The sequence below is a fragment of the Mirounga angustirostris genome, unplaced genomic scaffold, assembly GCF_029215605.1.
Source record: "Mirounga angustirostris isolate CCGP_5_RB_7025 unplaced genomic scaffold, mMirAng1.0.hap1 SCAF_13, whole genome shotgun sequence".
Classification (NCBI taxonomy): Eukaryota; Metazoa; Chordata; class Mammalia; order Carnivora; family Phocidae; genus Mirounga; species Mirounga angustirostris.
This window is the reverse complement of record NW_026991721.1, coordinates 42,910,308-42,922,772: the sequence shown is the minus strand read 5'-3', so window position 1 is coordinate 42,922,772 and position 12,465 is coordinate 42,910,308. Positions and strand designations below refer to the sequence as shown.

At 35.0% G+C, this 12,465-nt stretch overlaps 1 protein-coding gene across 2 annotated transcripts in view; it reads left to right on the top strand.

Annotated features, from left to right (window-relative positions):
- TMEM135 (transmembrane protein 135) overlaps positions 1 to 12,465 on the top strand; it is a 271,644-nt gene that overhangs the window by 245,648 nt on the left and 13,531 nt on the right. For both annotated transcript variants that reach the window (XM_064576804.1, XM_064576803.1), the window contains 3 exons: positions 4,333 to 4,479; positions 7,577 to 7,646; positions 11,396 to 11,563. In XM_064576804.1, coding sequence (XP_064432874.1) covers positions 4,333 to 4,479; positions 7,577 to 7,646; positions 11,396 to 11,563 — 385 coding nt within the window. The remainder of the gene's footprint in view (positions 1 to 4,332; positions 4,480 to 7,576; positions 7,647 to 11,395; positions 11,564 to 12,465) is intronic.

Here is a 12,465-nt window from a genome sequence, read left to right as displayed (position 1 = left end):
AACTACAAGTCAAAAACAGTAATAAATTAAAAAATAAATAAATAAGGAATCCAAATATTTTGCTAAAGAAAGCCAACAAATCATGAAAGAAGAGAGCAAGAGAAGAAAGGAACAGAGAGGAACTATCAAAATAACCATAATTAAGTAACAAAATGGCAATAAATACATACATATCAATAATTACTTTGAATGTACATGGACTAAATGCTCCAATCATGGCACATGATGACAGAATGGATAAAAAAGCAAGACCCATCTACATGCTGCCTGCCAGAGACTCATTTCAGACTTAAGGACATATGCAGACTGAAAGTGAAGGGATAGAGAAACATCTATCATGCAAATGGAAGTGAAAAGGTAGCCTGAGTAGCAACTTATATCAACAAAATAGACTTTCATACAAGGACTGTAAAAAGGGACAAAGGACACTGTATGATCATAAACAATACAATCCAACAAGAAGATATAAAAATTGTAAATATTTATGAATCCAACTTGGGAGCACCCAAATAAATACATAAAGCAGTTAATAACAAACATAAAGAAAATGATCAATAGTAATACAATAATAGCGTACTTCAACACTTCACTTACATCAATAGACAGATCATTCAAACAAAATCAACAAAGAAACAGTGGTTTTGAATGAGATATTGGCCCAGATGGATCTAACAGATATAGTCAGAACATTCCATCCTAAGACAGCAGAATTCTTTTCAAGTGTACATGGAGCATTCTCCAGAATAGATCACATATTAGGCCACAAAACAAGTCTCAACAAATTCAGAAAAATTGAAGTCATAAAAATACATCTTTTCTGACCACAATGGTATGAAACTAGAAATCAAGCACAAGAAAAAACATGAAAAGCACATAAATACATGGAGGTTAAATAACATACTACTAAACAATGAATGAGTAAACCAAGAAATCAAAGGACATAAAAAATACATGGAGACAAATGAAAATGCAAACACAATAGTCCAAAATCTGGGATATAGCAAAAGCTGTTCTAAGAGGGAAGTTTATAGCAATATAGGCCTACCTCAAGAAGCAAGAAAAATCCTAAATAAACAACCAATCTAACCTTACATCTAAAGGAACTAGAGAAAGAACAACAAACAAAGCCACAAGCCAGTAGAAGGTAGGAAATAATAAAGATTAGAGCAGAAATAAAGTAGAAACTAAAAAAACAATAGAACAAATCAGTGAAACCAGGAGCCAGTTCTTTGAAAAATCAACAAAATCATAAGCCTTTAGCCAGATTCATAAAAAGAGAGAGAGGACTCAAGTAAATAAAATTAGAAATGAAAGGGGAGAAGTAACAACCGAAGCACAGAAATCAAAAAGATTGTAGGAGAATGTTAACCTATGTCCCAGCAAACAAAAGTCCAGGACCAGATGGTTTCACAAGGGGATTCTACCAAACATTTAAAGAAGAGTTAACACCTGTTCTCAAACTATTCCAAAAAATAGAAAAGGAAAACTTCTTAATTTATTCTATGAAGCCAACATTACCCTGATACCAAAGCTAGATAAAGACATTACAAAAAAAGAGAAATACAGGCCAATATCTCTTTCTGAACATAGATGCAAAAATTTTCAACAAAATACTAGCAAACTGAACCCAACAATACATTAAAAATTCATTCACCAGAATCAAGTGGAATTTATTCCTGGGGTGCAAGGGTGGTTCAGTATTCACAAGTCAATCAATGTGATTCATCACATCAATAAAAGAAGGAATAAAAACCAAATGATCATTTTAATGGATGCAGAAAAAGCATTTTAGAATATAAAACATCCATTCATGATAAAAACCCTCAGCAAAGTGGGATTAGAGGGAACACCTCAACATAATAAAAGCCATAAATGAAAAACCCACAGCTAACATAATATTCAATGGTGAAAAACCGAGAGCATTTCCCCTAAGGTCAGGAAAAAGACAAGGATGTCCACTCTCACCACTCATATTTAACGTAGTACTGAAGGTCCTAGCCACAGTGATCAGAAAAGAGGAAGGAAGAAGTAAAACTTTTTCTATTTGCAGATGACATGATACTATATATGGAAAACCTTAAAGACTCCACCAAAAAGCTATTAGAAATGATAAATGAATTCAGTAAGATTACATGATACCAAATCAACATACAGAAATTCATGGTATTTTTATATACTAATAAGCAACAGAAAGAGAAATTAGGAAAGCAATTCCATTTACAATTGCACGAAAGGTAATAAAATATCTAGGAATAAACTTAACCAAGGAGGTGAAAGACTTGTGTAAAAATATATAAATTATCTTTTATCAATGTTTTATAGTTTATATTTTATATATATATTATATATAGTTTATATATTTATAAACAATATTTATAAACATTGATAAAAGATGTTGCTGTTTCCACACAAACAAGTGGAAAGATAATCTGTGCTCATGGATTGGAAGAACAAATATTGTAAAAGTGTCCATACTACACAAATGTATACAATCTACAGATTTAATGTTATCCCTATCAAAATACCAACAACATTTTTCACAGAACTGGAACAAAGAATCCTAAAATTTGTATGGAACCACAAAGACCCCGAATAGCCAGAGCAATTTTGAAAAAGAAAAGCAAAGTTGGAGATGTCACAATTCCAGACTTCAATTTATACTACAAAGCTTTAGTAATCAAAACAAGCATGGTACTAGCACAAAAATAGGTACATAGATCAATGGAACAGAATAGAAAACCAGAGGTAAACTCACAATTATATGGTCAGTTAATCTTCGACAAAGCAGGAAAGAATATCCAGTGGGAAAAAGACAGCCTCTTCAACAAATGGTGTTGAGAAAAGTGGACAGCAACATGCAAAAGAATGAAACTGGCCCACTGGCTTACACCATACACAAAGCTAAATTCAAAATGGATTAAGGACCTAAATGTGAGACATAAAACCGTAAAAATCCTAGAAGAGAGCACAGGCAGTAACTTCTCTGATATCGGACATAGCAGCTTTTTTCTAGATATGTCTCCTGAGGCAAGGGAAGCAAAAGGAAAAATAAAGCTATTGGGACTACATCAAATAAAAAGCTTCTGCACAGCAAAGGTAATAATCAACAAAACTAAAAGACGGCCTATGGGATGGGAAAAGATATTTGCAAATGACATATCTGATAAAGGGTTAGTATCCAGAATTATAAAGAACTTCTATAACTCGGTGCCTGAAAAACAACTAATTCAATTTAAAAATGGGCAGACAACATGAACAAACATTTCTCCAAAGAAGACATCCAGATGTCCAACGGACACATGAAAAGATACTCACCATTGGTGAGCATCAGGGAACTGCAAAGCAAAACTGCAATGAGCTATCACCTCACACCTGGCAGAATGGTTAAAATCAACAACACAGGAAACAACAGGTGTTGGCAAGAATGTGGAGAAATAGGAATCCTCTTGCACTATTTGTGGGAATGCAAACTGGTGCAGCCATGCTGGAAAACAGTATGGGGATTCCCCAGAAAGTTGAAAATGGAACTACCCTACAACCTAGTACTCACAGTAGTGGGTATTTACCAAATACAGAAACACTAATTCACAGAGACACTACATGTACCCTCTGTTTATTGCAGCATTATTTACAATAGCTAAATTATGGAAGCAGCCCAAGTGTCCATCAATAGGATAAAGAAGAGGTTTTATACATCCACACACATACAAATATACACACAATGGAATATTGAGCCACAAAAAAGAATAAAATCTTGCCATTTGCAACAACATGGATGGAGCTAGAGAGTATAATGCTAAGCAAAATAAGCCAGCTAGAGAAGGACAAATACCATATTATTTTACTCATATGTGGAATTTAGGAAACAAAACAAATGAGCAAAGGAAAAAAAATGAGAGAGAGAGACAAACGAAGAAATAGACTCTTAACTACAGAAAACATACTGATGGTTACCAGAGGGTAGGTGGGTGGGGGATGGGTGAAATAGGTGAAGGAGATTAATAGTACACTTATCTTGATAAACACTGAATAATGTTGAATCAGTGTATTATGTACCTGAAACTAATATAACACTGTATGTTAACTATGCTGGAACTAAAATAGAAAACTTAATAGAAGAATTTATTGCATTATTAAAGAAATGGCTGTCAGCATTTTCTTATAAAGGATAAGATTTTATTTAAATTTTGAAAAACATTATTTCGAATGATAAGGTACTCTCCAGAATGTATTTGTATATTAACAGAATCAGGATGGTTTTTTTTTCCTTATTGTCTTTTTCCTTTTATTTTTTAAAGGTGAAAATGCCTCACATTGTGCTCTTTTCTTTAGGTTTATTGTAGGGAAGGAAGAAATTCCCACACATTCTTATTCACCAGAAGCAGCATATGCAAAAGTGGAACAAAAGACAGAGAAACATGAAGAAAAGCCAAGAAGATTGAATATAATTGCTCTAATCAGGAAACTTGTAGATTCAGTGTAAGTTTTTTATCTTGATATTTAGCACACTGTGTTACTGTTTTATATGATATTTGTACTTTGCCAAGGTGTTTTATTTTCTTTTCAGTAATGATATACATATATATCATATCTATCTTTTTTTTTTTTTTTACCAGAAACAGTGCATAGAGTTTTATAAAAGGCACATAATGGCAAGTCAGTGTTATTTATTATTTTTGTCTGGACTGTAGACCAACATATGCCTTTAGAATAGATTTATATGAACTTGTAATAGTTTTCTATGTCAAACTAGACACAGTTGCAGGAGGCTAGAATGGGGAACTTTAGGAAACAGATTAATATGTGCTAATCAAATATTCCAAATGTGGAAAGGAGAAAGAAAAGTTCTGGGGCACATTCAAGAAGATAGAGGAATAATAAGGAGCAAACCTTACATAAATGTTTTTTGTAAGAGTAGAAATTTTCAGGGCTTTGGAAATGGAATAAAACATCTTTATTTGTATATTATACAAAGAAGTCTGAATTTCATACAAATAGTTTTTTTTTTTAACTTTGTCCTTTTTTTGTTGTTGTGATGTTAGTCACCATACAATACATCATTAGTTTTTGATGTAGTGATCCACGATCCATTGTTTTCGTATAACATCCAGAGCTCCATGCAATATGTGCCCTCCTTAATACCCATCACTGGGCTATTTCAAGTATAGGAATTATACTTCTATATAATATTAAAATACATCTATAATTAATAGAAAATTTAGTGATTTAAAATTAGAACATCAGTCAATAAAAATAATCTTTGTAGTGATATTTTAGAGAGTGTTGAATGAATAGCCAATATAGAAAGTTAAGGATCAGTTATGGGAAGCTGAAGCCATAAATCAGACCTTAGACTCTCATTTCACCCCTGCTGGCTTTGTGACTTTGGGCAAGTGATTTAACCACTCTGGACCCTAAAGTCCTCATCTGTTAACTTGGGTTAATGATCTCTGTTACGGAGTGTTGCGTCCATTAATGAAATAACATGTGAGTTGCCTCACGTACATGAGCACAGAGTAGGTGCTCAAAATTTTTACTGTATTTAAAGACTTTGTCTTCATTTTAGTATACAGCACATACAGAAGGTAAGAGGGAGGGAAGGAATAACAGATGGCAGGAATAATTGTGGTAGTAAACTTTTTTTTTAAATTTATGTATATCCTTTTTTTTTATCATGATAAGTGCACTCCTTAATCCCCATCACCTGTTTCACCCATATCCCTAACTACCTCCCCTTTGATAATCAGCAGTTTGTTCTCTGTAGTTTAGAGTCTGTTTCTTGATTAGTTTCTCTCTTTCTTTTTTTTTTCCCTTTGCTCATTTGTTTCCTAAATTCCACATATGAGTAATATGGTTGAATATTACTGTGTGTGTGTGTGTGTGTATATACCACCTCTTCTTTATCCATTCATTGATTGAAATGGGCTGCTTCCATAATTTGGCTATTGTAAATAATGTTGCAATAAACAGAGATGCATATGTCCGTTTGAATTAGTGTTTTGTGATTTTTGGGTAAATAGCCACTAGTGAGATTGGTAATGAACTTCTTAATTCTGAAGCAAGTTCAAAATAGTTACTGATCACCTGAGTGAAGAAAAGAGACAAGGAATCCCTATTCATGGAAATCATGTCACCATGAATCAGAGGGGAATGCGGAGATGGGAATGCAGAGAATGTATTATGTGGGTGAATGATGCCTTGGGTATCAGAACTTATCAGGTCATGGCAGAACTTGTCAGACTTGCCTCTGTGAGTCCACTGCTGTGGAAGCAGATGCAGGGTAATACATACGCAGAGCAAATAAGACAGGAGATGGGGAGTCCAGGTTTTGAGAAGTTTTAATAACAGACTGAGGGAAGATTAAATGACAGTATAGCTGATACCAGAATTGAACTTCACTAGCATAGAGAGTTTAACGATTTCTGTGTAGTTCCAGTAGCACTGGCTGAGGAATGCCTTTGAAGAGGACACTTAGAAGTATGAAGAGTGATGGTTTACACATGGCCACCCCTCTCTGATTTACCTCTTTTAGGTCCCAGCTTTAATCCCTCAACTTCACATGGCCAGTTATGTCCCATCATTCTGATGACATAAGGGCTACGGGCAGCAGGAATCCCTGCCGTCTCCCTTGTCTGTGAAGGGCTACACGTATACGCCAGCTGTGGTGCAGAATTGGATTTCCGAAAGGGTTTTGCTAATCAGTTTGTAAATGGAATTAGAGAGGTGTGGAGCCAGAATATCACTCTACACATTATTGTTACAAACAAGAAACTTAATGTGTTCCAACCATGAGATAATTAATTAACTGCAGTCTGCAAGAATTACAAAAACTAGTCATTTTGGAACATGAACACTTCATAGAGAAAGGGGGAAAGCCAGACCCCTGTTAGATATTTTACTTACTTTTTTACGCCTCAAGTGAATATATAGTCCTGGAGTCAGCATACCAAATAATTAAAAATTTATGTGTCTTGAACAGTAGCCCCCCCAGCAGAAACATTTACTAAACACCAGAGGACCAAGTGGTTTGCATTTAAATCACAAATAACCTACTTTTGAATTCCCACATGATCTATTACTCTATTTATTTTAAAAACTGAATTTTGAATTCTAATACCGTATCATGTTTCTTTTCCAGATGTTTTCTCTCAAATATAATTAAGTATAAATTCCTGTAACCTGAGCACTTTCTCATTATGATTGTTGCTCAAGTACTGACTTCATGGGTGACTTATGACCGTTATACTCTACAGTAAGCAACTTAAAGCTTCCAAAAGATTTGGCAGAGTATAGAGATAATATATTACATATTTTTCATATTTAGTCACAAATATTTACCAATGTTTTTTCTGTTCTGCATTTAAGTATTTTGACTGCAGTCACATGTTTTATGAACCTTGTCAAATGGTGAACTGAAAAGAAAAAAAATCTGTTATCTTTGCTTTTTTATGTCCTAAGAAACCAAAAGATGCATGCATTTAGAAACAAGTAGGTAATGTTTTCTCCTTTTTTGGTTAAAGAGTTTTAAGCACATCTACACACATACACATCATTTATTATTTTTGTCTTATTTCAGATGTAAGCATGGACCAAGGCATAGGTGTTGCAAACACTATGAAGATAATTGCATCTCTTATTGCATTAAAGTAAGTATATAAAAGTACCACTGTTAGCTATGGGGAATATATATAGAAATAACTTTTTAAAGATTGTATTTATCTGAGAGAGAGAAAAAGCATGAGTGAGGGGAGGGACAGAGGGAGAGGGAGAAGTAGACTCCCTACTGAGCACAGAGCCAGATGCTGGGCTTAATCCAGGACCTGAGATCATGACCTGAGCCAAAGTCAGACACTCAACTGGCTGAGCCACCCAGGCATGCCCCATATAGAAATAACTTTTGAATTAAAGCATGATTTCAAAGTAAATGGAAAAATAGACAGTAATTGCTATCATTCTTTGCATTTGACTTGAAGAATGAGAAATTTGTGAAAAATAGATAACAATTTAGCTTTTAGTATTCATTTACCAGATCCTTGGTTAATTAATTTTAAAATTCGCTTATTTAAAAATTAGTGAAGGGGTGCCTGTGTGACTCAGTCGGTTAAGCGTCTGCCTTCAGCTCAGGTCATGATCCCAGGGTCCTGGGATCAAGCCCCGTTTCGGGCTCCCTGCTCAGTGGGAGTCTGTTTCTTGCCCTTCCTCTCCCTCTGCCCCCTCCCCTGCTCATGTTCTCTCTTTCTGTCTCAAATAAATAAAATCGTATAAAAAAATTAGTGTAAAACTTTTAAAGTAGAAGAGAAGGTGAAGCAACAACAGCAAAAAAGACAGAAAAATAAAGTTATTAAAATTTATATGTTGTAATGTGTTCTCATTAGAATGCGTGCTAGAACAAGGTCCCTGGGGTATGCTGTCTACTAGTGGATCAGCAGTCATACACATACCCTGTGCGCAATCTGATACAGTGGCATTTGGTGTTGGACTTGTAAAGCTGTTACATTTTTGAAGGCATGGAGGTTACTGGAGCATGTTCACAGTTGCTCTACATGAAGGAAGTTAGCTGTGCCCACTGGCATAAATTCCTCCTTCCCTAGTATATTTGTGTACTAGAATGTCTCTGCTCACACCCGTCCCCCGTTCTGTGCTTGCCGTCCTTCCATCCTCCATCACCACCACCTCTGGGGAGGAAGTCATTTTCATTGCAGTTAGTCTGGTTCAGGTGGCACCACCTGCCACAAATTCTCTAGTTTTGGCTGTCACAATCCTGATGCTTTAAAAAGTTTGTTTTTCCTTTATAGTATCTGATCCCCACTCAGGTGATGATGGGAAGTTGTACAGCACCCCCAAAAGACAGCCTCCCAGCAGTCACTCTGAGGAAGAGGGACTGTATCACATTTTGCTTCTGAATGTGAATGCCCGTGGTCTAATATTGATGGTGCCATATACCCAAGCTAACACTTACCTTAGAGTCCCTGAAGATATGAGCAGAGGTTAAAGCAGTATTTTTTCATTTGTGCAGTAGTTTCTGAAACACTCCTTCCAAATCTGATTTCCTGCTTGTACAATGGCGGGGGGGCGAGCAGCAATGTTGCTGGCAGCCCTCAAGATCTGCCAGCTCCCAGGCAGGAGTTACGCCCTCCAAATGGACATGATTCTGATTTAAGGGGAGACTTCAGGAGGGAAACTAAGAGAACTATTCTGATTAAATCGGAGGTATTTGAGAAAGTTTGGAAAGAGGGCAAGTGATATTTAAAGATTTATTTATTTATTTATTTATTTATTTGAGAGAGCGAGAATGAGAGAGAGAGAGAGAGAGTACATGAGAGGGGGGAGGGTCAGAGGGAGAAGCAGGCTCCTCGCTGAGCAAGGAGCCCGATGCGGGACTCGATCCAGGGACTCCAGGATCATGACCTGAGCCGAATGCAGTCGCCTAACCAACTGAGCCACCCAGGTGCCCCTGATATTTAAAAAAAAATTATATGAGGAAAGCAGAATTACTGAGGAAGGAAAACATCTAGTCATTGTATCAAAATGTGTACCAGTCCTATAAACTTGGCAATTTATGTATAAATTGGAATATTGTCCATGAATGTAAAATTATTTGGAGACCTGTAGGTGAGGAATTTACGCTACAAATATAGTAAAATACTTTGACAGTGCACCTCATTATTCTATCAGCTCAGTTATACCACATGTTAAATCACATCCCTGAGTAAATATTCATATGAATTAGCCTTCCCTGCAGCTCACTATGCTCCATTTATACTTTTTGTTGGTTCCTCGTAAGTGCCAATCTCTGTTTTGTCTTTGTGCTTTCTGCCCAAGCTATCTGAAATGTTTTTCTCATGCTAGCTCCTTCTCTTTTCTGTTTAAATGTCACATCCTCTTTCACTTCCCCTTACCACCTAATTTAATATCGGCTGCCTCTTATTTCCCTCCTAGAGTCTTATTTCCTACACAACACTTAACTGTAATCTGTAATTATTTTATTTATGTACTTACTTATTTGCTCTTTCTCTAATGAGCGTGAAGCTCCATGAAGGCAAAAACTTTGTGTCCTCTTCACCACTCTGTCCCCAGCATCTAGTGTAGTGGTTGGCACATGAGAGGCCTTCAGTGAATGTTTTCTGAATACGTGAAAGGGTGAATGGATGGAAGGATGAATGGATCTCTTGAAAATAGCATGGAAAGATTGAACAGGAGTGTGATCCTTGAATCTTTAGATTAATATTGTTAAGATTATTAATGGCAAGATAAAGTGTGAACACTTCATGCATTAAACATATACTGGGCAGTTTCAGTTAAGCAAATGCATGGTAATTTATGCTGATTGGTCAGATAATTTAATTTTCATGTTTTAACCAGGTATTAAATAGTTTCAGGTAAATTAATGAATGTTTCTTCATAGTAATTCAGTTTTTTTCTAAAAAAGAAGGCTGCTCTCTGAAAGATACAAACCTGACCTTTGGAACTTAGCAGGAATGTAGACATTTTTCCATCCCACTGGTGGTGAGAGAGGAGGAGAATGGGAGACTGGTATTACAATGTATTGGTTGAATCATGTGAAATACTGTTCTTTTATATAACATTAGCTTTTGTGGTAATTGGAATTTTTCAGCCTCTCAGTATGAAGTGACATTTAAACTTCATTACCCTAAATACTGAAATGAAATTGACCAACAGTAGTCATCCTCTCTGTTCCCTTTTGCCCTATAGATAGTTGCAGGTAATATGGAAAAATGTTGGCAGCAAGTATGCCTTTGTAGTGGATTTGCTTTTTCGAGTTTTGTTTAGTATACTTTAAAGCTACCATTTCTTAGAGATGTTTTAGCCTGACACTGCTGAGCATAGAAATAAAAACCTAGGTATAATTATTTTTTTTTCCTGGAGAATTCTTTTAACCTGATCATTTAAAAAATTGATATTAAAGGTCTAAAAATAAAATTATTTTTCTGTCAAAAGAATTCCTATTTATAGTAATGATTAAGAAGAGTTCTCTGTTAAAATTTCTGAAAAGCATTTTGGTTTTTTTTGGAATTTCAGTGCTTTTGTTCCTAAAATTCAGTTATGGTTTAGGAATTATAAATCCTATGTTAACAATGTAAACAAAATGTCAAGAAATGGAAGTTTGGTGCATAGACAAGCTTGGCCAGTGCTTTTGAGCCTTTCAAGTTTTTGAAAATCAAAGATCAAGTATAGTCACTGAAAGATTTTACTCTTATTTTAAGGTAATTGTTTTAAAATTGAGGTCTTTAAGGCTTAATTTTGAAAATACTTTGATATAAACTGGGGTTATTTATTTATTTGGAATTCTGTTTTGATTCTGTGACAGTAAAATTTATATCTGACAGACTTAGAAATTTGGGTGTAAATCAGAATTTATCCCAATTTTCTCTAGGGTTTCATCAGAATGTTTAGCGTGGGATACTTGATCCAGTGCTGCCTCAGAATCCCCTCTGCATTCAGGCATCTGTTTACACAGCCATCCCGGCTATTTTCTCTCTTCTACAATAAAGAAAACTTCCAGCTCGGAGCTTTTCTGGGCTCTTTTGTTAGTATATACAAGGTAAGGCTTTCAGAAGAGGGAGGAAAATGGGAAATAAATAACATGGCTATTATTAGAATGAGATACGGCCTTTACCCATCTATCATTTTTTAAATACTTCTTTCTGTTGTATTCATAAATAACGTCTCCAAATATACACAACATATTAGGAATTGAGGTTGGAGAAATTTCTTCCTTTAAAATATTACTTAATGTGCTTGAAAGTGTAGACATATTTACATTTATACATAATAAAGGTTCTCAAAGACTTTTTTTTTCAATAATGTAGATACTGAAAAAATATAACTTTTTGATATTTCTAACATCAAAAGTGTTATTAATATATCTGGTCTGTTTGTATTTCTTAATCATACTTGCTGCCTGCTTATTAATTTAAACATATTTCAGACCCTTCTAGCTGATATCAACACTTGAGCCAGTAAAGATTTTCTTTTGTAACTTATATAAGCAATGACTTATGATTTTTCTTTGTCCTACTCACTATTCCTACTGCACTCTCCCAAAGAACCATAGTGAACATTCTTCCACCCCTTTCTGTATGTTCCTATAAACATACCCACGCGAGTATAAGTGCACACCTAAACACTTATGTAGGGATCATCCATGACACAGTACTCTGAAATTTTAAGTAATGGTGTTTTAATGGGAGTCACTCATATATAAATCATATTACCTTTTATTAACCATCAAAAATCTAGATTCTAAATCTAAATGTAGATTCCAGATGGTAAAATGTGTTAACTAAGGGTAATTGTATGCATATACACACACTTGTTCTTAAACTAAAAAAAATTAATGTTGGGAAACTTGAATTCTGGAGTCATTTTGGGTAAGATAGTTATGTATCATTTTATGTAAAAGTTTACTTATAAAAGGTAGGTATGGGGGAAGTATTTTGAAAT